A 27,346-nucleotide genomic window follows, 5' to 3' on the forward strand; every position below is an offset into this window, starting at 1 on the left:
CAGGACAGACTTGGGGCTAGGCAGTTGTGGGGGGGATTTCAGGCAGGACCCCCCTCATCCCCCGAAGTGGACACGACAGAGACTGGAGCCAGGCTCCCGTCGGGGGTGGCTCCTGTGCCCTCCTTGTGGCTCTGGGTGCTGACTGGACCAAGAAATGGTCTGAGCACTGGGCACCAGGCCAGACACCCCTGGGCCTGGAGCCTGGTGACCCAAAGCCAGCTTGTGAGGAGGGGTTGTCTGCGTGCATGGGGCACGAATGTGCCTCTGGGGGCGAGTGTGGCTGCCCCCTCCTGTGTGTGTGTGGGGGGGAGCTTGCCACTTCCAGTGAGGGGGGCCAGGGGATAAAGGGCTGGGGGGTCTCCTGCTCCAACCTGTGGGGACCCACCCCACCCCACCCCACCCCGGGCCTCCTTGTCCAGACCCTCCCTGCAGAGTTGGTAAGTAGGGTCTGATTTCCAGGGTATCATAGGGGAGAACCCCAAAACTCCAAGGAGGTTTAGAGGCTGCAGGTCACTCTTAGGGGTCCCCAAATTAGCACCAGGAGAGAGGAGGGCCCAATGGAGAGAAAGGGAATGCTTAGGATAAGAAGCCCCCTGTCTTATGTATGGGGGGAAGCTGTTTGAGGACCCAACCTGCCCTGTCTAGAAGCTAGCCCAGGGTGAACCTTCCCCAGCCCCCATACACTCCCCCCAGCTCTATTATACGCTAGCTAAGCCTGGGGGGGGGCACAGCAGACAAGAGGTCTCCACTCCAAGACCTTGAGGCCCCCCCAAGAAAGAAATGTGGCCCTAACCTAACCCCAACTGGCAAGGCCAGTGCCTTGGCCAGGGAGCCCCACTTCCAGGCCTGGGCAGCCCCAGAAACCCCTCAGCTCCCAGTCCCCTTCGAGAATCTTCTGGAAGAGACAGAAAGGCACAGGCAAGCCGGGCCCAGGGCAGCATGGAGTTGATGCCAGCCAGGGCCACAGGGTGGGGGTGGGTGTGAGCTGTGTCTGTGGAGCTGCCACAATATTGGGGTGTGGGGCCTAGGGATCCCTCATTCCTGGAAAGAGGCATCAGCCCGTCCCTCCCTCACCTGGTGGGGTGCCCCGCTCAGTGATTCGGGTGACGGTTGAGTGTGGTCAGCAGGCCCCTCCCCTCTGGTTTCTAGCACAAGAAAATTCACGGGCCACGGAGAACTCATGTGTGTCCCGGGTGTGGGGGAGGGGGGTGTGAAGTAGTGAGTGGAAGGTGGTCAGACTCCAGGAAGGACCGGGCTGGTGGGGTGTCTGTGGAGCCGAGGTCAGGGGTGGGGGCAGGAAGAGGGGTTCAGGGGAAGAGGCCGGGTCACATGACGGAGCAGCATTTACAGCGCTGTTTCTTCATGTCAAGGTCCTGGGGCTCAGTGGTGGTGGTGGTGGCCTTGGGCCCAGCCTGGCTCTCCTCAGGGGGGCCCTGGGTGGCGGGGGGCTCGGCGGCGCTGCCGTTGGGTGGGGCGGGCTCCTTGGGCTCGGCGGCATCCCCGATCACCACCAGCTCTGCCTTGATGGTGTCCTGTAGCCCCAACACCTTCTTGGTTTCCGCCTCGTCCTCCACGTTCTGGTAACCCATGAAGATCATGGTAACGGGTGGCTCCTGGCCAGGCTGAATGCCGGGGGGGCCCGACGTGGCTTCTCCAGGCTGGGTTTGCACCCCAGTAATCTCTCGTCTGGAAGGTGTGGTCCGGACGGCTTCCTCCGAGGAACCTCGTGGCTCCGTGGGTGCTGCTGTGGACCCGGCCTCGCTCAGTGTGACCTCGTCGGCTTTATGGATGAGTTCATCCACCTCGGAGGAGCTCAAAGGGTGAATTCCGTTCTCAGCCGTACCGTCCACTGCGTGGACCACTGGGGGGGGGGCACAGAGAGAGACACAGACACACAGACACAGCGTGAGTGAGCCTGGCTCTCAGATGGGACATGCCTGCTTGGAGGCTTAGCAAGATATCAACCCCAACGGCCAGGTGTGGTGTGCTACTTGTGTAATCCCAGCTCCTCAAACCCTGGAAATCAGCTGGGCACCAGCGGCTCACATCTCTCATCCCAGCTACACAGGAGACTGAGATCTCAGGATGACAACCCACCAGGCAGGAAAGCCCCTGGGAGACGCCCATCTCCAATTAACCACTCACTCAAAAACCAGAAGTGGCACTGTGGCTGAAGTGGTCAAGTGCTAGCCTTGAGTAAAAGAAGCTCAAAGACAGTGCCCAGGCCCTGAGTTCAAGCTCCATGATTGACAACACAAAGCAAATCAAAACCTGATGGAGAGTTAAAGCTTTCTTGGAAATGTCCAGCTGTAAAAATACTTATTTGTGTGTGCAAGTACTGGTGCTTGAACTCAAGGCCCCTCACTCTCTCTTGGCTTTTTCACTCAGGTTGGCACTTGAGCCACTCCTCCACTTACAGCTTTTTGCTGGTGAATTCCAGATAAGAGTTTCATGGATTTTTCTGCCTGGGCTTGGCTTTGAACTGCAATCCTCCGATCTCAGTCACCTGAAGTAGCTAGGGTTACAGGTGGAGGCCCCTGGTATGTAAAATAATTATTAAGAACCAAAAAAGACTGGGGGTGAGGGGAATGAATTGAGATTTTATTCTCGTGTCTTCTGAGGCATTTCCAGGCACCTGGATCCTGGCCCACTACCTTGAAAAGTAGGACTGAGGTTGTATTTGTTTTCTTTCTGCTGTAAGAAGGACAATCACAAAACTTCAGAGACGGGAAGAAGGTAGCCCAGATTCACACAGCTGAGTAGGGTGGGACCTTGCTCCTCCCTCAAGCCTAGAACTTACACACAGGAAGACAACCCTCCACCCCGCCCTGCCACTCCCAAGCCAGGGACCCCCCGGGCTCTGACCAGTAGACATGTTTGCATTTACTTGATAGATACTGAATTGAAGACACGGATTTCACTCAGTTTTGTTTTTCTCCCAAATGTGTACGCCGTGAGCCTCTGCCAATTCCTGAGCTGCACTGAACTCTCTAATAATCCAGTCTCAGTGCCAGAACAACGCCCAGCCACAGTCCAAAGGCAGGCGTGGGTATAGCCTTAGAAGGTCCTTCTAGAATGGGGAAGGAAACAGGGAAGTCACAGGGACCAGCTGCTTCCTCCTGGCCAAGGGTCAGGGCTCCCCTACCCGGGTGTAGTGCAAACAGAAAGTGCTCCCTGCTCCAGTGTCCAGGCCCCAGGGAGGGGTGCCCTTGTCTCAAAGCCTTCTGGTGACACTGTGCAGATAGGACGCACCCAGTTCCTAAGATGGGGCTTAGTTCCCACTAGCCACTGCCCTCAGCTAGGAATTTGAGCCCTCGGTGCCATGGAAACCATCACTTGCTGTTGCTAAGCAACCAGAATCCAGTCAGGCAGGTCTTGAGTCCCTAGGGATGGGGGTGGGAGAAGGCTGGGCAGTGGGGAGGGCTAGTGGGAGGGGCAGGGATAAGGATATGGGCATGGTCCTTCTTGCCTAGGCTCAAGTGGCTGGGTTTCTGGATAGACTTTTTTTTTGTGTGTGTGTGTGTGTGCCAGTAGTCGGGCTTGAACTCAGGACCCAGGCTATTTATTTAGTTAGTTCTAGGTTGGCACTCTACCCTTTGAGCCACACCTCAGCTTTCAGGTGGTTTTGGTGGTTAATTGGAATTAAGTGTCTCTTGGAATTGTCTGCCTGGAGTTGGGTTTGAACTGTGATCCTCAGATCTCAGCCTCCTGAGTCTCGAGGATTATAGGCATGAAGTACCAGCCCCTGGCCTGGCCATTCCTCTTCGCTGGCTTTCTGGGGGCATCAGAAGCAGTAGGAGGTATGAGTGATAGTGCCCCCTGCCGGGAGGCAGAAATAAAAAACCAATGGATTGTGACCAGGAGGTAGGGTAAGGCTATGGAGCAAGGCTCTCTACCACCGTGAGGTGACAGAACCACCACGAGATGTCACCACACCCCGGATCACACCTACACAGCCTTTCAAGGCCAGAAGACCTGTCCTTGGGTACATGAGTGGACGCATGAGGCCCAACCACGCAACGTGGAAAGGAGGTGATGATCATTCTACGACACAGAGGGACCCAGAGGCCACCCCGCTCACGCAAGGCCCACAGATAGGACAATCCACAGGAGTCCAGGACGGGCCATCTACCATGGATGCCAGGCACCCTGGTGTGTAGTGAGCACCGGAATGCCAGCCTGGGCTCGGGCCCTGTGGGGGCCCCCGGGAGGTGGGGAGGAGGGCCTCGTACCTTTGGTCTCGTCCTCGTAGACCTTGATGCCCTGCGGGAGGGGGCCCCTGGGGAGCAGCGTGGTGCTGGAAAGCACCTTCGTCTCCCCGGTCACCTTGTCCTTCTCCACCGTGATCTCGACGGAGTACATGGCTAACACAAGAGGCACGGGGTTAACCCGAAGCCTGCCCCCCCCCACACCCCAAGACGACCCCTTGTGCCCTGCCAAGGCAGTTGCCAAGCCAGGGGTGGGGAAGATGGTGGGTGGAGCCAGCAGCACGGAGCCAAGCAGAGAGGAAGCAGCCTTATTCGGGTTGGGAGGTGAACCCCCAGGAATGCGTTCTCCCCAATCCCACCACCTCCCATAGCTTCCAGGCCGTTCCTGGAGGTTCACCGCTCAACACCAAGAACCAAGGGTTCCCCGAGCCCTGTGGGGAGCCATTCAGGACACAGGCCTGGAGCTAGAGCTCCTCAGAACAAGGAGACAGCCGAAAGACCGCAGTGACCCTCGCCTTGACATGACCCACCGCAGCCTGCCCCCCACTCGCCTGGCCTCCTTCCAGGGCACCCATAACTCATCCGTCCTCCACTGGCTACCTGGCCTTCCGGGTCACCTCCTGCCTGAGCTCAGGGGAATTCCTTCCAGTTCTGCCTTTAACCTCTTCCAATAACGACCAGTGTTCTCCATGAACACCTGGCCCCCAGGCTAGGGTTGTGACCTAGTGATAGAGAGCTCGCCTGGCATGCATGAAGCCCTGGGTTTGATTCCTCAGTACCACATACTCAGAAAAAGCCGGAAATGGTGCTGTGGCTCAAGTGGTAGAGCGCTAGCCTTGAGTAAAAGAAGCTCAGAGACAGTGCTCAGGACCTGTGTTCAAGCCCCAGGACTGACTCAAAAAAAAAAAAAAAACCCTGCCCTGAACAAGTTCAGATCTGCTTACATGTCTCCCACCCGAGTCCCAAAATACTTGCCAGGAGCTGGCAACTCCCGCCTGGAATCCCAGCGACTCAGGGGTTGCGAGCTGAGGCCACAGTCTCCCACCTTCCAGGTAGGATTCATGGAAACTTTTACCTCCAATTAACCAACCCTTCCCCACCCTACACACACAAAACCAGACGTGGAGGTGTGGCTCAAGTGGTAGAGCACAATCCTCAAGTAAAAAATGCTCAGGGACAGCGCCCAGGCACTGAGTTCAAGTTCCAAGAGTAGCAGACACACCCTCACCCCCACCCCCACCCCCTTCCACACTCTCCCTGCTCAACCCCTCAATCTCCTCCACCTGCACAGCCTGCAGCCTCCTCCTCTGGTGCCTCTCAGCCCTCACCTGCATTCTCCACCACCAAACAGCATCTCCACCCGGGGACGGGTGTGTGAGACGGAACCCACCTGTCCCAGCAGCATCTACCCCAGGCCCAGTGCAACACACCCGCCCTGCTGTGCTCCCTGCGGCCGCCAGAGGGCGCTGGAGCACACGGTCATGACGGGTCACAACGGGCCCCGCCCTACCCTGCCATCCCTCCCTGTTCCCACTGCCAAGTCCTCCCTTGTGGCTTGAAAATGGTTTCTTTCCCCAAACTCCACATGTCTCTGCTTTCATTCTGCAAATGACTTGTAGCCAGCCAGTCACCCCAGCAGAATAGTGGCTGCCCCGGGGCTATTGTCCTTCATGTCTGGCACGCAGCAGGCACGCAGGAAGTCTTTACTGACTCACTGATTTAATCCCTGTGATTTAATCCCACATCCCTCTGGGTTCCTAGACACCTAAATCCCAGGCTGCCACACCACCTCCTCTCTCCCCCTCCTTCCAAGGCGTCTGGCCCAGGGCCACCCAGGCCTGGAACAAACTGGCATCCTCCATTTTGGATAACGATCCCCTCAGCCTGCTGGCACTCCACGGAAGACCCCAGGCCTCCCCTACCGACAGACCTTGTGCCCCCGGCCATTGATACATGTTGGTTACAACCTATCTCTCCCTTTCTTCCTTGTTTCTGTGCACTTGCGCCATTCAAGCAGCAATCAGTGGTTTCTCGGGACCCACAGGCATCACTGGGCCCTGGTGTGGGATCCATATACCATCACCCCTATACTTTTGGGGGAAACCGAGGTATCAGATGTCACATGACAGGGCAAGGACTTGAGGCTGGCCTTGTGCATGCTTGGCATGAGCTGGCCTTCTGCTTCCTAGCGTGCGACACGGCTGCCAGGAGATCCAGCCCACCGCCTGTGTCCCCAAAGCAGGCGTGAGCATGGGGAGGCTGGGAGGGTGTGCCGCCCCAGGCCCCAGGGGGAGCTGCCACCATGTTAGGGGGAATGGAAGCCATGGTGTGTTGCCTGGGTTAGAACCGGCCATGCTGAGCCCGTCTTCTCGGGGGAAGCTTGGGCTGGTGATGTGTGACAAGACTGCAAAGCAGAAGTGTGCCAGGATCACCCCAGTCTGGGGACAGTGCCCGGAACCCAGCCACCATCGCAGCCCCACGGTCCCCACCAGGCCGGCCCACGAGCAGTAGGCCTTCGTCCCCACCCCCACCCCAAGTCTGCAGACAGTGGCTGGACCCAGGACAGGGGCTGGGGCCCACCCACCTGCCTTCCTCATGGGGGAGCCACTGTCCACCCTCACAGGGCTGTCGGAAGCTGGCTGCGCTGCATGGAAGGACAGAGAGGGGAGAGAACGGGTTAGGAAGAAGCCCTTTTTTTTTTGGTGCCAGTTCTGGGCTTCGACCCAGGGCCTGGGTGCAATCAATCATTGAACATACTTTGCTGAAGGCTGGCACTCTTCCGCTCCAGTCATAGCTCCACGTCCAGCTTTTTGGTGGTTAATTGGAGATTAGAATCTCATAGGCGTTCCTGCCCAGGCTGGCTTTGAACCATGACTCTTAAATCTTAGCCTCCTGGGGCCAGGAGTGTGGCCTAGTGGTAGAGTGCTTGTCTAGCACGCACGGAGACCTGGGTTCGATTTCTTGGTACCACATGCATAGAAGAAAGCTGGAAGTGGTGCTGAGGCTCAAGTGGTAGAGCTCTAGCCTTGAGAAAGTCCAAGGACAGTGCTCAGACCCAAGACTGGCAAAAAAAAAAAAAAAAAAATCTTAGCCTCCTGAGTAGCTACCAGCTTTCCCATCTATTTGTTTTTTTGTGTGTGTACTAGAACTTGAACTCAGGATCTTATACTCTTGCCTGGCTTTTTCCACTCAAAGCTGGAGCTCTACCACCTAAACCATGCCTCCACTTCTGACTTTTTTTTTGCCAGTATGAGAGCTTGAAATAGGGCCTGGGCATTGTTCTTAAGTTTTTGCTCAAGGCTAGCACCCTACCATATGAGTCACAGCACCATTTCTGGCTCTTTCTGTTTGTGTGGTACTGAGGAATCAAACCCAGGGATTCATACATGCTAGGCAAGCATTCTACCGATACTACTAGGTCAGATTCTCAGCCCTCCACCTTCCTCTTCTTCTTCCTCCTCCTCCTTCCTCCTCCTCCTCCTCGTCGTCCTCCTCCTTCTCCTCCTCCTCCTCCTCAAGGCTACTGCTCTACCCCAGGCCTGGGGGCTGTCCCTAAGCTCTTCAGCTCAAGGCTATCACCCTACCCTAGAGCCAAGCCCCACTTCCCGTTTTCTAGGGGTTAATTGGAGAGAAGAGTCTCCGATCCTTTTGTGCCAGGGCTGGCTTTGTCCCTTGATCTTCAGATCTCACCTTCCTGAAAAGCTATGATTACAGGCGTGAGCCATGGCACTCTCATGGCTTTCTCAGCCCTGCTTCTGACTTTTTGTAGGTGAATTGAAGATAAGAGTTTCTTGAATTTATTTGCTTAGGCTAGCTTCAAATCATAGTCTTCAGGTCTCAGCCTGCTGATTAGCTAGTATTATGGCCCTAAGCCACTGGCACCAACAAGAGATAAGGCCTTGGGCCCAATCCTTAAACTCCAGCCCTCATGCCCCAGTCCTCCCAAAATACCAAGACACAGCCCCTTTCACCATGCAAACACACTCTACCCTACGCTGGCCACTGTCCTAGCCCACATTCTGGTTTTGTTTGTTTGGTTTTGTTTTGTTTATTTGTTTTTGCTAGAGTCCTGGGTCTTGAACTCAGGGCGTGAGCACTGTCCTTGGGTTTTTGTCAAGGCTAGAGCTCTACCACTTAGCCACAGCACCACTTGGGGCTTTTTCTATGTATGTGGTACCGAGGAATCGAACCCGGGTCTCGGTGCATGCTAGGCAGGGCCAAACTTCTAGCCTTGGTGTTCATTTTATAGCCCAAGTGATTTTCACAAAATCCCTGAGAGAACTGTGTGGATTTGTCTAATTATTAATTTTTCATTCTACACTAAGACAAGGAAACACTCGCCTTATGAATAATTAACAGAACAAATCAGGCCGCAGATGCCACAGACCACTGTGCTGGCTTGTTCTCCCAAGCTCCAGCCCACGACGGCGCAGCACATATTCATAGTTTAGGTGGATTTTCCCGTGCTGGGCTCAAATTCAAGGTCTCTACAGCCTGTGATATGTGTGTCTATCTACATAATATATATATATATATATATATATATATATGTATGTATTTTTTGCCAGTCCTTGGCTTGAGCTCAGGGCCTGAGCACTGTCCTTGGACTTTCTCAAGGCTGGAGATCTACCACTTGAGCCTCAGCACCACTTCTGGCTTTTTTCTATGTATACAGTACCAAAGAATCGAACCCAGGTCTTTGTGCATGCTAAGTGAGCACTCTACCACTAGGCCAAACTTCTGGCCCTTACTTTTGTCTTTTTTTGGAACAGCTTGAACTCAAGGCCTCACATTCAAGCTTAGCTTTTTTTTTTTTTTGTCTGTTATAGGGCTTGAACTTGGGGCCTGGGTGCTGTCCCCAAGCTCTTTTGCTCAAGGCTAGGGCTCTACCACTTGGCACTACAGGCCCACTTCTGGTTTTTAGGTGTTTAAAGGAGATAAGAATCCCAGCTTTTCCTTCCCAGGCTGGCTTCAATCCATAATCCTTGGATCTCAAGTCTCCTGAGTAGCAAGAATGATGGGCATTGCAATGGGCACCTGGGCACCTGGTTCTCTTTTTCCCTTTTTTTTTTTTGTGGGTCATGGGGCTTGAACTCGGCCTGAGCGCTGTCTCTGAGCTCTTCAGCTCAAGGCTACTGCCCTACCCCTGGAGCCCCACTTCCCATTTTCTAGTGATTAATTGGAGATAGTCTTTTGTGCCCAGGCTGGCTTTGAACCTCAATCCTCCAATCTCAGCCTCCTGAGTAGTTAGGATTACAGGCGTGAGTCACTGCCCCCAGGAATTTTTTTTTTTGCCCAGCTTTGTCTCATCTGGCAGCTCTACCATAGGGATCTTATGAAAAAGCAATACAGGCATCAGGATACTTTGAGCCCAAGTTAGGGCTCTAGTAGAATAACAGAATTAATCAGGTGTGTTCTATTTACCAACAATCACTGCTTTCAGACTTCCACCCACATACAGTCCCCTCTATGGCCACCAGAGGGCACCCAAGCCCCACCATTTCCGGAAAGATGCCTTACCTTTGGGTGTGCCCACTGGAGTCTGCAAGAGAAAACAGAGGGGTCACTGGTGCTGGGCTTCAGTTGATTTCCTTCTCATCTCATGGTTTTTCTGGTGCTGGTCCTAAGACCTGAACTCAGGGCCTGGGCACTGTGCCTGAGCTCTTCAGCTCAAGGCTAGTACTCTACCACTGTGAGCCACAGAGCCACTTCTGGTTTTCTCTGGTGGCTCATTGGAGATAAGAAGCTCATGAACTTTTGTGCCCGAGCTGGCTTTGAACCATGATTCTCAGTTCTCAGCCTCCTAAATGGCTAGGATTACAGGTGTGAGCTACTGGTGCCCAGCTCTGCCCCCATCCCCCCCCCCTTTTTTTTTTTTGCCAGTCCTGGGCTTGAGCTCAGGGCCTGAGCACTGTTCTTGGATTTACTCAAGGCTAGAGCTCTACCACTTGAGCCTCAGCACCACTTCCGGCTTTTTTCTATGTATGTGGTACCAAGGAACCGAACCCGGGTCTTCCATGCATGCTAGGCAAGCACTTTAACCACTAGGCCAAACTCCCGGCCCCCATATATTTTTTTTAAAGCTTGACCACATGTCCACACACACACACACACACACACACACACACACACACACACACACGCTCTGGTGGTTCACTGGAGATAAGAGTCTCATAGACTTTCTTTTTTTTTCCTTTCTTTCTTTGCCAGTCCTGGTACTTGAACTCGGGGTCTGTACACTTTTTGCTCAAGGCTAGTTCTCTGCCACTTGAGCCACAGCAGCACTCCCAGCTTTTTCTGTATATGTGGTACTGAGGAATTGAACCCAGTCTTCCTTTGTGCTAGGCTACGCTCCCAGCCCTCTCATGGACTTTCTTGCCCAGGCTGGCTTCTAACTGTCACCCTCAGATCTCAGTCTCGTGGATAGCTAGACTTACAGGCGTGAGCCACTGGCTCCGGGTCATTCTCTTTTGGGGTTCAGATCTTGCTCCTTTCTGGCAAGGCCTTCAAGTCACTCTAGCTCCAGTGTCTTCTCCGTGGTCACCCAACTCCATTCCCCTGCCCGGTCAGTGCAGCAGCTTCTTGCTCTTTCTCTAACAGTCCTGCCTCAGTGCACCCTGTATGTGTGTTTCGGGGGGGGTCCCTTCTATTTGGAACAAAATCTTCCTGTCTCTAGGTCAAAGTGCTCCCCACATCAATGGGGTCCCAAGCCTGCTGTGGACACCCTTTTCCTTACCTGCTGTGAATTCACCACCACTTCTGTCTTGTTGTCCCGGGCTGGGCTTGGGGCTGAGGTTGGAGTCCGTGCCGGGCTGGAGGCTGTGGCGTTTTCTTGGGGGGCAGCAGGGGCTGACACCCCGTTTTCCAGCATGTCTATTTCCTTTTCCAACCTGGGAAGAGGCAGGTGTGAGATGCAAGTTTACTTTTGACCCTGTGGCTCACTGGACTTAACTTTTCCTAATGACCCTTCGTGGTCTTCTCGTGTGGCTTCACAAGTGGGGAAACCGAGGCATGTCATGGCACCATCACCAGCCAGCAAGCAGAGCAGGAGGAATGGCACCATCCTGTCATCACGAACTACAAATGAGCTCTGCTGTTTTCCTCTCCAATTCATTTCCTTTTCGCAGGAAATGTTATCTCTCTGGGGACCATGGAAAAAAAGTGTCATTTTCCAAGTTACAGAAGGTAACTGGAGGCGTGGTTAAGAGACAGAACAAGCCAAAAGCCCTAAGATCAAACCCCAGTATTGACCCCCGCCCCCCCCCAAAAGACACAAACAAATCCAGGAAAACAAAGAGGGCTGGGCTGGTGGGGCGGGAGGGGGGCTCCAGGCAGTTCAGCCCCTATCTAGGATAGAGCTAGAGCCAGAGCCGCCCCCACCAGTCCCCGGCTAGGGTTGGCTGAGATCTTTGGTGGATGGGACCATCCTGGCATTATCTAGGCAGAGGCACTGAGCAGGTGAACCAGCAGGGAACCCCGGGCTCAAACCTGCTCTGTGTGGGCATCGGTTCAGAAGTGGGGTAAAGTCTAGCTTCCACAGGCAAAGCTGGGCTCACACCCTCCTCCCCACCCATTCTAAAATCTGTGACCTCTCACCTCTTCCTGGGGCCACCTCTCAGTCCCCATCCTCTGGGCCCCTTCCTTGGCTTGAGCAGACACTTGGAATTCTGGTCATTTCCCTCCGCCCTGACCCTGCTCCTCCCAGCTGGCCAGGGGCCTCTGCCTGCTGGAAACTGGTGTTTTGTCTCAGTCCCCATCCTGCTTTCCCCATCCTGCTGCTTCCCCCTTCCCCTGTTTCCTGTAGGCTTAGCTGCCACTGTGACCTCTGCTGGGGGGGGGAGGGAAGGGGGACTGAGGACTGGGCTAGCGCCAGGAAGCCCCCCTCCCTCCAGGAGGCCAAAGGCGGCAATTCCCATCCTCTCTGGTACCCTGGATCTGCCCCCACTTTCTTTGAATGACTCTTACACCTGCTCTCATAGTACTGTGAGCTCAGTGACACTGAGGCAAGCTCTGCCCACAGCCCAGCCCAGCCCCCCCCCACCTGCGAGTCCTTCAGCAAAGCCATCACCCCCACAGCAATCTAGCTGGGGGTCACACCTGAGCTAGCCACTATGTCCTGAAGCCTAGTATCCTCATTCCCCACCCATGAAAGACCCTGGTTCATCCATCTGGGCTCCTCAGGAAGGGAGTCTACCTGAGGCTTCTCTGTGAGCTCACCTGGAGATGGATTCTTCCAGGAGCCTGGCCTTCTGCTCGTCCTCCTGCATCTGCCTCTTCATATCCTCATCACCTTCCGAGGCCGAGGACGGCGTCCCCTCCAGCAGCCAGCGCTCCCGAAGTGCCTTGGACTGGGGTGGCAGATGTGGGGGGTCACACTCAAGTTACAGTCAGTATGGGGACAAGGTCAGGGTCCTGACTGTGGTCAGGGTCAAAGTCATGGTTATAGTAAAGACCAGAGTTTGGCTCACAGTTTGGCCAGGGGTCGTGTGTGTGTGTGTGTGTGTGTGTGTGTGTGTGCGCGCGTGCGCGTGCTGTCCCTGAGCTTTTTTGCTCAAGGCTAGTGCTCTACTACTTGAGCCACACTTCCACTTCTATGGTTCTATTTGTGCTGGCTGAATTTGAACCAGGATCCTCAGAGTTAAGGTGCCAGGTTAGGGCTGAGGTCTTGATCCAGGCTGGGATTATGAATGGAATTAAGGCTGGGGTCAGGATCACAGTCTGCATCTTCATAGCCAGGGAGCAGAGTCAAAGTCAAAGGCTAGGTCTGGGTCAGAGTAGAGACCTTTGTTGGCACTGGGATCAAGGGTCAAGGTTAGAAAGAGGGTCTAGGGTGGGTCAGGGCTGTGACCCACATCATGGTCAGGGTCAAGCAGGATCGGGGGCAAAGCTGTTATGGATGGCATCAGGGTGGGATCAGGCTCAGGGTTGGGTCGGAATGAGGGTGCTGACCACCTTATCCCCCAGTTCCTCATGGTCAGTGGAGACTGCAAGGCACCCAGGAACACCTCACCCAGGCAGGCCCCGCCCTCACAGAGACGGCCTGCCTCCACCAAGGCCACGCCCACCAGGTCCCGCAGACACAGGCCCCGCCCACATGACCATGCCACACAGGCCCCGCCCCTACAGCCCACGCCCTCAAGACTCTGCTCATTCTGGTCCCGCCCCACTCCATGCAGGCTCCACCCACAAAAAAACCTGTCCAACTAGGCCACGCCACCATACAGGCCCCGCCCACATCCAGGGCCCCGCCCACAAGAGCCTAGCTGTTCAAGCCACGCCGGTGGGGCCCCACCATAGAGACCACGCCCACAACAACACGTCACAGCCCCGCCCCTGGCCCCGCCCCCGGGACCGCCACGCCCCCTACCTTCAGGTGCTGCAGCTGGCGCCGGTCATCCTCCAGCTGCCGGCGCCGGCTCTCAATCTCCGCCTGCCTCCTCCGCTTCTCCTGAGGGGACGCAGGCGGCGTCAGGCCGCCCCGCCCGCCCGGGCTCGGGCCCTCCTCCCCAGACCCTGCGTTCCCGGCGTGCGCCTCGGCTTCCCCGGTGGCCTCGGGGCTGGGGGTCTCCTGGAGACTCCAGGCAGCAGCGTGTCGGGGCTCTGCCTGCCTTCAGCTGCGGCCGGGCTCAGTTTCCCCATCTGTACCCCCCGGGGGAGGTTGTGCTCAGGGCTATTTCCACGCCCTGGGTCTGCGCCCCAAGCCGGACCCCCTCCCATCCCGTGCCACAAGACAGGGGTCACTTACTGCGATGGCCTGGAGCCGCTCCTGCTGGGATGCCGTGTCTGCCGCCAGGACCCTGGACAGGAGGCCAAGGGCAAGCTCACCCCCTACCCCAGCCCCAACCTCCAGTCCCGGCCACCGAATTCACCCATTCACCCAGCAAAACCTCATCCAGCAACGCCCCCCACCACGCCCAGCACAGGGCCAAGGCAGGCACAGGCACCCCGGACAGGACCAGGAGAGGCCCTTGACCCAAGACCCTGGAACGTTTGGGAAGAGGGGGATTCTTGGGGGTGGGCCTGGAGAAATGCATACGAGCTCACAGGTTTCGGAGGACCCACCAAGCGGGCACAAGGCCCACCGGACTCCCTCACGTGGATCCCATCCTGGCACTTTCCACACTGACCTCCTCCACTGGCAAGTCCCAGCAGCCCAAAGGGCCCAGCGAGGGGGTGAACTTCGAAGGATATTCTTGTCCATTTTTCTTCCCCCCCAGCTTGCCCAGTGAGGTGGGCTTTGGTGTGTGTGTTGGTTCTGAGGCTTGCTCACAGCTGGTGCTCCACCACTTGAGCCACACCCTTAGTTCCGGCTTTTTTACTGGTTAAGTGGCGATAAGAGCCTCTTGGATTTCTACACTGGGGCTGGCTTTGAACCTCGTTCCTCAGATCTCAGCCTCCTAGAGTAGCTAGGATTACAGGGGTGGTCCACCAGGGCTGGGCTACTCAGTGAGGTTTGCGATTGATACACAGTAGTGGGGAGGCTGGGAATGTGGCTTAGTGGTAGAGTGCTTGCCTCCATTCCTCAGTACAACATACCCAGAAAAAGCCAGGATTGGTGCTGGGGCTCCAGTGATAGAGCACTAGCCTTGGAGTAAAAGAAGCTCAAGGACAGTGCCCAGGCCCTGAGTTCAAACTCCAGGACTGGTAATAATAATAATAATAATAATAATAATAATAATAATAATCTGGGCACAGTGGCTCATGCCTGTAATCCTAGCTACTCAGGAGGCTAAGATCTGAGGATCAAGGTTCAAAGCCAGCCCAGGCACAAAAGAACCTGAGACTCTTACCTCCAATTAACCTCTAGAAAATGGGAAGTGGGACTTGACTCAAGGGTAGGGTGGCCTTGAGCTGAAGAGCTCAGGGACAGCACTCAGGCTCAGAGTTCAAGCCCCATGACCTACCAAAAAAATAAATTAATAAGAAGGAGGAGGAAGAGGAGGAGGGGAGATTGGAATCGTCACCCTCTTTCAGGCCCCAGTGGACTTTGGTGCCCTACTGAGCACTGTGCATCCAATGGGCCTGATTTGCCTTCCACTACACACCCCTCCTTCTGCCCTCCAATATTGGCCAGGTCCTAACCCAGTGGGTAGAGCCTGTGATATCAGCCCCTCCCGCCCCTCCCATCCCAGGGGCTTGTCAAGGGTCCCAAAAACCGCTGGGAGCTGGAGCTCAGAAATGGGCTGGTGTGTTCCCAGGACACCAGCAGTAGTGAGCGTGGGGTGTGGGGTGGTTCCTGGTTTAAGTGGAAGTGTGTGTGGGGGGGGGTAGTTTCCAATCCTCTGCCCCAAATCCCAAATGATTTTAGGGCCAGCTGGCTGCTGGAGGCAGCGCCCCTGGGCAGGAGGCCCAAGCAAATGGGGGCAGGGCCTGGTGACCAGTCCAGTCCCTCTGTCCTCCTTCCCTTCCCTGGCCTTTCCTCCCTTAACCTCCCTCCCCTAACCTCCTCTCCCCCAGCCTGCCCTCCCCACACATTCCCAGCCCTAGCCCTTCCCCGTCCCCCCTCTCCCTCTTTGACCCTTATCTTAGAAGAGACTGAAATTACAGCCTGTCCTTTACTTTTCTTGCTACCCTTTGTTATCAGGCCCAGAGTCACCCTGGGCTCTCAGAAAGCCCTTCACACCTCTCTGGGTCTCAGTTTCCCCATCTGTAAGTGGTGGGGCCGCAGACACCCTCAGTTTGGTTTTGGTTTTGGTTTTTGTCGCACAATTCATCAGGAGCACACAGTCCTGGCCTAGGAGGCCACTCTGAGCCCACAGGTTCAGTTTCCTGGCCCCATTGAGGCCTGTGGAGTTGCTGAACTCCCACGCCCTGATGGTGACCCCCAGCAGCCTCTCCCTTCCTGGCTGGCCACACCACAGGGATCTGGTACCTCCCCAGGGCCCCACCTCTAGCAGGAACCACACCCTCTGTGGCTTCCCCTTCTCCCTCCAGAGCTAGGCTGGGTTCAGCTGGGTGGGGTTCAGGAGAGGCTTGATCTAGCTTTCTGGCTTGAGGGCCCTTTCACAAGGACCAGCTCAACTGGGAGTTCTGGGTTTGCCCAGTTTCCCAGAGGTTCTCCCTTCATCCCTGTTCTAACCCAGGACTTCTCCCTGGCTCCTGAGAGCCCACAGCCTCTCTCTACCCCACCATCCAAGACAGCTTCTCAACACAAGAATCCCATCCGGACCCTTTCTACACGAAAGCTTGCCTGGCTCCCACCACACCTGGGAAGAAACCATCGAGACACAGTTCCAGTCCCAGGATCTATGTCTAGATACCCAGTTCTCTCCTACTCCAGGCCCTTTGTACTTGGTGTTTCCCCTGTGTGTTAGTTCTTCCCAGGACTGGTCACTTTGTCCATACTGGGCAAGACTTAGGAAGTGGCAGAGCTGGACACAGCTCAAGTAACTGCTGCCCTGATGGGATCCTCTCGAGGATGCTGGTGAAGCTGCATCAGAGGTCCACACAGCAGCCCAGACCTCGGGGCACACAAGACCAGCACTGGGCATGGCTGCCCAGTGGCCCCGGTCCCACCCCAGTGGTCAGGTGACTATTCAGGCCAGACACAGAGACACAGGGATGTCTGTGCGGCTGGCTCGCCAGCCTGGAGACAAGGCGGCAGTGTCCACTTGAACAGCCTGTCCCAGGGCAGGGCCAGGGGAAGGTCAGGCCGGCACAGCCAGCAGAGGAGAGGCAGGGGGAGAGGGCTTCCCCCCCCTCCGCCGTGTGGGCCACAGATGGAGGGGTGCAGGCTGGGCCCCCCCCACCTTGGGTGGGGATGGGGGATGAAGGGGGGTGGGAGCCAGAGCCGCGCCCTGCCCCCCCCCCAGAGCGCGGACCGCCACCGCCTGATGGATGGAGGCCCGCGGGAGTCGGTCGCCTTGGCAACCTCGCAGTCCCCATGGCAACGCGAGGCCCACACAGGGGCGGGGCCTGCCCGCGTCTCCCACCCCCGGACAGGGCTGGGGGCCTCACCAGGCTCCCTGCCTGCAGGCGGGGGGACGACCTGGAGGGTGGGCAGGAGTGGGGGGGCGTCAGAGGGCACCGCAGCCCTGGGGGCTCCTTGGCATGTGGTCTGCCTGATGAAGAGGAGCCTGGAGACTGGAGGAGGCAGACCACTGTCCTACTCAAGGGGGGGCAGACACAGTAGGGGTGGTGAGGACCCCCATCTCAGCCTCCCCATCTCTGCGTCGGGTGGGCCAGCAGGGGTGTGGGCACGGGCTGGGCCCAGGTCCCAGCTGGAGGTCTTGGGCACACCAGCTGCAGGTGGTTCCACCTGGAATCCTTGCCACTCAGGATACTTGAGTTCAACGCCTGCCCAGGAAGGAAATTCTCTGGGTCTCTCTTATTTCCAATGAGCTCGCCAAAACCTGCAAGTGGAGCTGTGGCTCAGGTGGCAAAGTGCCAGCCTTGAGTACGCTCAAGGACAGCACCCAGATTCTGAGTCCAAGCTGCAGTCATGGGCACAATTCTTTAAAAAAAAAAATTTATTTTTTGCCAGTCCTGGGACTTGAACTCAGGGCCCGGGCACTGTCCTTGAACACTTTTTGCTCAAGGCTAGAGCTTTACCACCTGAACCACAGCACCACTTCCAGCCTTTCCTTTGGACGTGGTATGGAGGAATCAAACCGTGGTCTTGCCTGCTGGGCAAGCCCTCTACCACCAGGCCCCACTCCCAGCCCAAGGCTGGGTTTTGCCTGGTATCTGGCTGGCTGTGTGGCCTCCAGTGGCTGCCATCTCTGGAAGGTGGGTTTCACCAGCTTGGCACTGCCCACCTGCAGCGCAGGCGGCCGGGCCCCACGCGCACGCGATTATTTTTACAATACTCTGGAGCAAAATCTGGGCTGGGGTGCTGCAGTGTGGGCGGCTGGAGGACCCGCGTAGGGCGTCGTCTGTGAGCGTGTGAGATAATCCTCGCTCCAGCAGCAGATGAGCTAATGGGACTCCAGCCCAGAGCCAGACACAGCCCAGAGAGAGGCCTCGGCTCTGCGCTTGGCAGGCTTGTTTTTTTTTTTTTCCCCCTTTTCAGAAAGGTCCAGAGAAGTTATGCAACAAATCCAAGGTCACCCAGCGGGCAGGGAGGGCCCTGGCAGAGACTGGTGGGTGTAAGGGATGGGGGGGGGTTTGTCACACGAGATCTTTTCCTGGTAGACAGAAGTGGGGGGGGCTCTCAACTGAGCAGGCGCAGTGCCCAGCGCCAGGAACATTCCTGCTGTCCAGTGAAAGGAAAGCGCTGACCTTGGCCTTGGCCAGGAGAATTTCAAGTCAGGCTGGCTGAATGGCCACAGGGAGCCAGGCTGCCCACTGGGGAGAGCCCACCAACCTGGCTAGGTGAGGGCCTTGTGCCTTTGTTGTTGTTATTATTATTATTTGGTGGGTCCTGGGGCTTGAACTCAGGGCCTACATGATGTCCTTGAGTTAGGTTTTTGTTTTTTTCCCCTCAAGGCTGGAGCTCTACCACTTGAATCACAGTTCTACTTCCAGTTTCTCCCTCCCCCTCTCTCCTTCTCCCTGTTCCTCTCTTTCTCCCTCCCTCCCCCCTCCTCTGCACCAGTCCTGGGGCTTGAAGTCTGGGCCTGAGCACTGTCCCTGAGCTTCTTTTGCCCAAGGCTAGTACTCTACCACTTGAACCACAGCACCACACCTGGCCTTTTCTGTTTCTGTGGAACCCAGGACTTCACGCATGCTAGGCAAGCACTCTACTAAAGGACATTCCCAGCCCCTACTTCCAGCTCTGAGGTGGTAAAGGGACTTTTCCGGCTGGCTTCGTGCTGCCATCCACAGCTCTCAGCGTCCTGAGTGGCTAGGATTCCAGGCATGAGCCACCTGTGCCAGGTTGTCCCTTCATCCTTAAGTGCAGGTGGCCAATTCCTCTTTGTAGCTTAGCTGGGCACCACCACCTCTCCTGCTGCCCTCTGGGGGCGCCAGGAGTGGGGAGAAACCTTCCTTCTCCCAGCCCTCTAACACCAGTTCAGAAAGGCTGGCAGACACTAGCGAGGTAAAAAAAAATACAAGGGATTTCTAAGGGTTCCAGAAGGTCCTGGGCAGAGGTAGACCTGTTGCCTATTAACCTGGGGTGGGGGAGGAGCTGGACTCTGGCCTGCAGCCTCCAGAAGGAATGGGTTGACTAGGCAGGTCTGAAGGAGAATCCAACCCCACAAAGCCCAAGCTCCTTCCCCATCCCTCACTCCTCCAGCCAGAACCCACAAAGCATTCCTGGCCTGCTCCTGCCCCTAACCCAGGGCCTTTGCACTGGCTGTGCCAAATTCCTGGTGTACTCTCCCAGTGCAGGTCTCCAATGGGCCTTCCTCTGCCAGTTCAGATCTCCTCACCTCACCTCACAGGCCCCTCCTCATTCAGGCCTTGTGTGGCCACTCCAGTCCACAGGAGACACTCTTGACTGACTGTCTTCAGAGGCAGGAAGTGGATGCATAGGGGGAGGGGCTCAGGAAGGGATGAGGTGACTGTGGCGGCGATGTTCTAGAAGGTGCTGGAACTTCATAGGGATGGGGGTGGGGTGGCAGAATTTGCTATCAAAAGGTGGGGGGTTGAGTATTTCCTAGTCTGTCCCTGGGCTCTTTTGCTCAGGACTAGCACTCTACCACTTGAGCCACAGCACCTGCTGGCTTTCTCTGTGACTAATGGGAGATACGTGTCTCCTGGATTTTCCTGCCTGGACTGGGCTGGAACCATGATTCTCATATCTCAGCCTCCTGATTAGCTAGGATTACAAGTGTGAACCACTGGTGCCCTGTTTAGAAAGTCTTTAATGGAGCTCTATTTTTCAAGTGTTCCAGCATGAGACGCTGGGGGGGAGGGGAGGGGAGGAGAGGAACCAAGGCTCCTTCATGCTGTGTCCTCACCACTCCGTCACGTCCCCAGCCCGGGTTTGTGCTTTGCCTGTAACCTGTCCCACAAGCTAAGGTGTGGAATTTTCCATCTGTAGCATCGGCATTCAAAGAAACTTTCAAAGTTTGCCTCAGGTGCTTGTGGTTCACCCCTGCAATCCTAGGTGCCAGGACAAGACCTGGCAGAGGGAGGTTTGAGGCCAGCCAGCATGGAAAAGTCAGAAAGACTCCAGCCCCAAAATCACCACCTAGAAGCTGAGCTTGGAAGCATTGTTCAAATGGTAAAACATCAGCCACAAAAGCAAGCAGAAGAATCAGGAGGCCCTGCGTTCAAACCCAGAACTGGCCCAAAACAAAAAGTTTGGGTCTTTTCATCCCAATTTCTTACCTTGTACTAAAAGCTACTGAATTATATTTGCAAGTGCCTTCATGCATGTGTGTGTGTGTGTGTGTGTGTGTGTGTGTGTGTGCATGGACTCCAGCTGTGGGGCTCAAACTCAGTATCTGGGAGCAGTCCCTGAAGCTTTTTGGTTCAAGGCTGGCTCTTTACCACTCGACTCAGTTCTACTTCTGGCTTTTTTTCTATGCATAATTAGAGATAAAACACAGACTTTCCTGCCCCTGCTGGATCCTCAGATCTCAGCCTCCTGAGTAGCTAGGATTAGGATTACAGGCATGAACCCCAAAGACCAGCTTGAATTAGCTTTCTTTCTGATTTGCTTTCTTTCGCCAGTCCTGAGACTTGAACTCAGGGCCTGAGCACTGTCCTTGGTTTTTCTCAAGGTTAGAGCTCTCTCACTTGAGCTGCAACACCATTTCCAGCTTTTTTCTATACATGTGGTACTGAGGAATCGAACTTGGGTTTTCGTGCATGCTAGGCAAGCACTTTACCACTAGGTAGAGTACAAACTCCCAGTCCTTAAATTATATTTCTTTAAACAGGAGGCTAGTTATAGGCTATGTGAACTATATTTCAATGAAACGAATACTATAAATGTACTATAAATACTTACATTTATATAGAAAAAGACAACCTTTCTAGCAAGGGCCAGAGCTGGGGTGGGCATCCTGGCATCCTTCCTACCATTCAAGGGCCTCCCAGGACCCTGCCCTGAGACTTTACATGATCAGAAGGTCATCTGCTCCTCATATCGTTGACAGGTGATGCTGGACCCCTGGGCCTCCAGGCCTCAAATCTGTGTCCTCTCTGCCTCCTTCCCCATAGCTGGGCTTACAGGCCTTGTCCTGACCCTCCAATGGCTTTTTCTGTCTCAGGCAGGAGACTCAGCCATCTGGCCTGACCTGAAGCTTCTCAGACACAACTTCCACTCGGGGACAGGAAGTTGTTATGCACCAGGCTCTCTCCTGTGCCAGCTCTCCTGGCCAGGCTGCCTGTCTGCAGGGACAGCTCTGATGGCTTGAAGCACTGAGCTCCATTGTTTTCTCTATTCAAACAGGCAGAGCAGCCACCCATCCACCCCTGGCCACACCCCCCCAAGGCCTCAACTTGTCTTCTCTCTCCAGTCCCTGTTTGGTTCCCAGTGGCTAGGGAGCCTTTACCCCTTCCTGCTCAGATGCTGACTCTGGCTGAATCTGGCCCTCAAGAGCACAAACCAAAGAGCCTTCTCACTGTCCTAGGGCTTGAACTCAGGGCCTAGGCACTGTCCCTCTGCTCTTTTGCTCAAGCCTAGTGCTCTATCTCTTTGAGTCATAGCACCATTTCTGGTTTTCTGCTGGTCAGAGTGGAGATAAAAGTCTCACAGATTTTCCTGCCTGGGTTGTCTTTGAACCATGATCCTCAGATCTCAACTCCCTGAGTAGCTAGGATTGGAAGTGTGAGCCACCAGCGCCCGGCTTAAAGAGTCATCTCTTTTTTCCAGTGCTTCCTTACCATCTCCAGGCCTCTGCACATGCCCAGTCCTCCATCAAGCGCGTACACCTTTCTGCTTGCCTGGCAAACCCTTGAAAACCTTTCACAGCAAAGACCCATGGTGAGATGAAGCAGGAAACCTTTCCCGTGCTGCTCTGATCTTGTGTGAGCTTTAGGTCTTGAAGAGGATGATGAATTTCCACAAAAGATGTAAGTAATAACATTAAAAAAAATCCACATCAACCCATTTCCTGGCATGATCGGAGACCATCAAGCCAGATATGATAGTGTATACCTATAATCCCTGCACCGCAAAGACTGAGGGAAGTGAGTTCCAAGCCAGCCTGGTACACACTATAACCCCTTTCTCCAAAGTAAATAGCACTGTTGATAGCTCATACCTATAATCAGCTACTCAGGAGATTAAGAGGAACAAGGCCTGCTTGGACAAAAAGTTCTTGGAATTGCCATCTCAACAGAAAAAGCCAGGCGTGGTGTGGCATTCCTATCTCTCAACTACAGGGAGAATAAGTAGGATGACCGAAGCTCAGGCTGGTCTTGCAGAAATCAAGACCCTATCTAAAAAAAATAACCATACTGGGCGAAGGTGGCTCACGCCTGTAATCCTACCCTGGCGGCTGAGATCTGAGAATCGTGGTTCAAAGCCAGTCTGGGCAGCAAAGCCTGAAAGACTCATCTCTTAATAATCTACTCAGAAAAATTCAGCAGTCGTATTGTGGCTCAGTGGTAGACCTGTAGCCATAACAAAAAAGAAACTCTGGGACAGGGCCTAGGCCTTGAGTTCAAACCCCAGGACTAGCACTGAAAAAAAAGAAAGAAAAAAGAACATGCGGGTCTGAAAGCTGATGTCTGTCTGATACCCCGTCCCCCCCCCCCCCCCCCCGCCCAAACACACACCTCACAGTTCCTCTAGCACAGACCCTATGGCAACGTAAAGGGCACAAATTTAGCCCTGGCCTTTGCAGCTGGTAACCTGCAAAGCTTCATAACCTGTAATCCTCGTTTTCCAGAAGTCTGGAGGATCCAGGTTTGAGCTCAGTTCAGGAGAGAAGGGAAAGGGAGTTATCTAGACCTCCTCTTAAGTTTGGTATGGTGGTTGGTGCCTGTCATCCAGCCAGGAGAGCAGGTTTTATGTGGAGAGATACAGGTCCAGCTTAGCCAGGGGAGGTGGGGAGACACACAAAATGAGACCCTACCTGAAAAATCACCCCTGTCATCCTAACTGCTCAGGGGGTTGAGAGCTGAGGATCAGGGTTTGGAGCCAGCCAGAGCAGAAAAGAAAGAGTCTATGAGACTCTTGCTTCCAGTTAACCAGCAAAAAGTCAGAAGTGGAACTGTGGTTCAAGTGGTAGAACGCCAACCTTAAGTGGAAAAGGCCAAATTGACAACACGAAGGCCTCAGTTCAAACCTCAGTAATGGTACCAAACAACAACAACCAAAGCCAGCTTGGGGTATGTATTGCTCAAGTGGTAGAGTGCCTGTGTGTCGTGTAAGGCCCAGGGTTCAACTCCAGTACTACCATAAACAAAAACACCAACATTCCTAATTCAAAGCAAATGTGCTCAAGTTGGGAGAGAAAGGTTACATTGTTCTAATCAAAAATCCAGAAGCTCCAGCTCAAGCAGATATGCTGAGCAAAAGAGATACAATGAGAAAGAAAACAGGGTATTAAATTCAATTATCAGCAGATCCACAATGCCTTTCAACCAGCTCTATCATTAAAAAGAGAGATTAGCACCTAAAAAAGAGCCTGGCAGAGCCCCAGTAAGCACCCAATAGAGACTTTAGCCTCTGAAATTTCCCTCTCAAATTCCCCAGAGAGGGGGAAAGAGGGAGAGGGAAGGAAGAATCTGAAAGGTCCAGCACATTGGGCCAAGGGCTGGGCAGACCCCCAAGTCCCCCTGAGGGACAGGGACACACAACTCTTTCCCTAGTAGAGTCCCCTCCTCCACTGAGCCTGCAAAGCCATTTCTTTCTTTTTAAAAAAATCATTCACTCTTTATTTTTTATTTATTTATTTTTGTCAGTCCTGGGCACTGTTTTTGAGATTTTTCTTAAGGCTAGAGTTCTACAACTTGAGCTACAGCACCACTTTCGGCTTTTTCTGTGTATGTGGTACTGAGGAATTGAACCCAGGGCTTCATACATGCTAGGCAAGCACTCTACCACTAGGCCACGCCTGGCCCCTAATCATTTTTTTTTTTTTGTCTGTTATGGGGCTTGAATGTTGGGCCTGGGCGCTGTCCCTGAGCTCTTCAGTTCACGGCTACCACCCTACCCCTGGAGCCACAGCCCCACTTCCTGTTTTCTAGTGGTTAATTGGAGATAAGTGTCTCACTTTCTTTAGTACCTGGGCTGGCTTTGACCCCAGATCTTCAGATCCCAGCCTCCTGAGTAGCTAGGATTATAGGCATGAGCCACCACGCCCGGCCTAATCTTTATATTCTTAAATGAACAGATATGGATGGATTTAATGAAGTTCACGAATTTAAGCTTTGTTAAATTATTATTATTATTATTATTATTATTATTATTATTGGGGGGCACAGGTACTGAGGCTTGAACTCAGGGTCTGGGTGCCATCCCTGAGCTGCTTTTGCTTTGTGCTCTACTATTTGAGGCACAGCTCCACTTCTTGCTCTTTTTAAATCAGAGATAAAAGTCGAGGATTTGCCTGGGCTGGTTTTGAACTGTGATCCTACGATATCAGCTTCCACCAAGCACCTATTAACTAAACTTTGTAACTCTGGGCCATGCCACCGCCTTGGCCTTCTCCCATGTCTCAGACTTTGAAATCCACAGGAACAGAGCCAGGTAAGCCTGTGCAGGTAAACTCCTGCTTCACTCCATGCCCGGAAGCTGCCCCTGCCCACCTCCAAAACAGCTATGAACGAGGGACAGGTGTCTCAGTATCACTTGACAATGGAGGACCAAGGACAGAGGTTTTGGTCTCCATAGCCAGTTGAGTCCAAATCCCAGCTGCACCCTCAAAACGTAAAAGACTGATGAACAAACCCAGAGAGGGACCTACACACCATGCCAAGCCCACAACCGAGAAACCAACAGGGCAGGGTGGCAGGACCAGGGAACTCTCTGAGTGCCTTATGACCCTGAGGTATCTGGGGGTGCGTCTCCGGACCTCAGGATTCACCTGAGAAAAGGGGTACCAGGTGGCATGGAAAGAAATAACAGGGCCCAGTCAGAAGATGCCCCCAATCAGCTGGCTACCCCCTGGTGGAGTGGCCTCCTCCAGGCAGCCCCCCTCCTCGACCACACCCTGCCCAGGCCCTGCTGCCAGGAGGCCCGGAGATGGATTCCCCTGGGCCCCGCCAAGCAAAGCAGATAAACAAGCTAGGGATGAGAAACAGGCAAGTCGGGGCCCTGGCTCCCCAGAGACCCTGGCTGGGCTCCCGGGGCGCAGTGGGGGAGAGGCCAGGCCTTTGTCTGAGTGTCTCCCACCCTGACAAGGGTGTGGCAGGCCCTGGTGAACCCCCCCACCCAGGCAACACACCCAGAGGGAAGTGCAGTGGGGGAGCGGCCACCAGCCAAGCTGGCCTGGCTGGACCTCCGCGTCCCGGGGGGCCCTGGCTGGGGAGGGGACAAAGCACCCAGAACGCAATGGGACGCCGCTGGCTTGTCACCAACGAGGGGGGGGTGTTGTGTGACTCCAGAAGTGCCCCCCAGATGCCTGCCCGTGAACCCACCCCGGGGACCTCTCCAGCCACCTGTGGGAGTGAGGGTCCCGGGGGAGGGGGAGTCCCAGACGCCGGGCAGAGGGGACGGCGGTGCCTGGAGGATCCATGCGCACGCATTTGGCACCTGCTGTGTACCAGAACTCTCCTCCACCCGGGTCTGCTCGCCGAGCCCCACACACCAGGCCAGGCGGCCCCACTGGAGTGGGGGGGGCGCAGAGGTTCACACCTTCCGACCCTATTACCTGCCCCCCCGTTTTTGTGGGGGGATCCCTGCAGGGGAGGGGCTCCTTCTGGCCTGGGGAACGCCTGGGATCCCTTTTCTAAACCGTGGACTGAGAACCCCCTCACCCCGCCAACAGCTGGAACTGAAGACAGACTGGCGGGGGGGGGGGGGGGCGCAAGCCGCCCGCTCCCCGGGGCTGGAGGCGGGGGGGGGGGACCCCGAACGGCAGAGGTCCGGGAAGGGGTCCCCGGGGCTGTGCACCTACAGGTGGCCTCGGCTGGCCGGACAGTGGCCCCCACCCCGCTGCGTGCTCGGAGCCCCCCGAAGCTGAGCCCCGGGCCGCCCCCGCCCTGGGGAGGCCTCGGGGCGCGTGGCCCTGCCCGGTCCCCCGCCCTGGTCCCCGCCGGCCGCGTCCAGCTCTCCCCGGCCGCCCCCCTTCCCCGGCGTCCCCAGTGGGGTCGCGATGCCCACCACCACCCCTCGCCTCCGACGCGGGCAGCCGTGGGGCCTCGGCCGGCGGCTCGCGCGCCTACTCACTCCATCTCCCGCGAGGTCCGGCGATGGCGGCGCGGGGTGCGGGGACTCGGACGCGGGTGCGCGTGTGGGGTGCAGGGGGTGGCGATGGCTAAGGTCTGGAGGCCCGGGCTGCACGGCGCGGGGGCGGCACCGGCGCGGGCATCGCCCCGCGCGCCCGCCGCTGTATTGTCCGGGCGCGGCCGGGTGGGCTCGTGCGCGCGCCGCCGCCGCCGCTCCGCGCGCCCCGTGCGCCCCGCGCGCCCCGCGCGCGCCTCCTGCCGGCCGCCCCGCGCACGCCCCGCGCCGCGCCCCGCGCTCCCCCACCCCGCCCCTCCGCGACACCCTCTCCAAGCCGGCATCCGAGGACACAGAAATCCCAGGGCAGGAGTGGGAGCCCCGGGGCGGGGCGGGACGCCATCCTCAGGAGCAGGCACCGAGGTGAACCCCCCCATCACCATCACCCTGGAGTTCCCTGAGCGAGTGAGGGCAGGGCTGCTGCAAAGGCCCTGGGGTGAGGAGGGGGCTGAGCCGCGCCTGCTGCAGGCTGGGCACCCTCCATGCCAACAGAGGGAGAAAGGAGGCAGCGGGAGAACTCCAGCTTCATCTTTGGGTACTGAGGACAGAAGCAGGGACCTGTGTCCCCCCTCCACACACACAGGGAGACAGTTGTGACATCCAGGAATTTATTATTATTATTATTATTATTATTAATTATTGCCAGTCTTGGACTTCAACTCAGGGCCTGGACACTGCCCTTGGGCTTTCTCAAGGTTCGAGCTTTACCACTGTGCACCATTTCTGGCTTTTTTCTATGTATGTGGTACCCAGGAATTGAACCCGGGTCTTGGTGTGTGCTAGGCAAGCACTCTACCACTCGGCCAAACTCCCGGCACCTCCAGGGATCTTACCACATTCCCCCCCACCCCAGTCCCAGATACTCTTACTCACATAGGTCTGGGGTGGGGTGGGGAGGGACAGTTTC

The 27,346-nt window shown here is 55.7% G+C and overlaps 1 protein-coding gene across 3 annotated transcripts; it reads right to left on the minus strand.

Annotated features, from left to right (window-relative positions):
• Positions 1-200: 200 nt before the first annotated feature.
• On the minus strand, positions 201-26,589 carry Palm (paralemmin). 3 transcript variants are annotated; one of them, XM_090339769.1, is made up of 9 exons: positions 26,386-26,589; positions 13,954-14,005; positions 13,576-13,656; positions 12,426-12,556; positions 10,945-11,098; positions 9,729-9,750; positions 6,793-6,852; positions 4,233-4,364; positions 201-1,861 (listed from the first exon to the last, which is right to left on the minus strand). In XM_090339769.1, the coding sequence occupies exons 1-9, from the start codon at positions 26,388-26,390 to the stop codon at positions 1,326-1,328; spliced, it is 1,173 nt and encodes a 390-aa protein (XP_090195895.1). In that variant the 5' UTR covers positions 26,391-26,589; the 3' UTR covers positions 201-1,325. The 3 variants fall into 3 exon arrangements, with proteins under 3 accessions (XP_090195895.1, XP_090195898.1, XP_090195903.1); XM_090339772.1 differs by lacking the exon at positions 4,233-4,364; XM_090339777.1 differs by lacking the exons at positions 13,576-13,656; positions 13,954-14,005; positions 26,386-26,589 and adding an exon at positions 13,161-13,229.
• Positions 26,590-27,346: the final 757 nt, after the last annotated feature.

The sequence above is a fragment of the Megascapheus bottae genome, chromosome 1 (genome assembly GCF_031878675.1).
Source record: "Megascapheus bottae isolate mThoBot1 chromosome 1, mThoBot2.hap1, whole genome shotgun sequence".
NCBI lineage: Eukaryota > Metazoa > Chordata > Mammalia > Rodentia > Geomyidae > Megascapheus > Megascapheus bottae.

Excerpts from the sequence above, each read along its gene's own strand:
- Palm (XM_090339769.1), bottom strand. Across the intron at positions 13,657-13,953 it reads AGCGGCTCCAGGCCATCGCA|GAGAAGCGGAGGAGGCAGGC; the intron begins GTAAGTGACCCC and ends GCGTCCCCTCAG. Across the intron at positions 12,557-13,575 it reads GCCAGCTGCAGCACCTGAAG|TCCAAGGCACTTCGGGAGCG; the intron begins GTAGGGGGCGTG and ends CTGCCACCCCAG.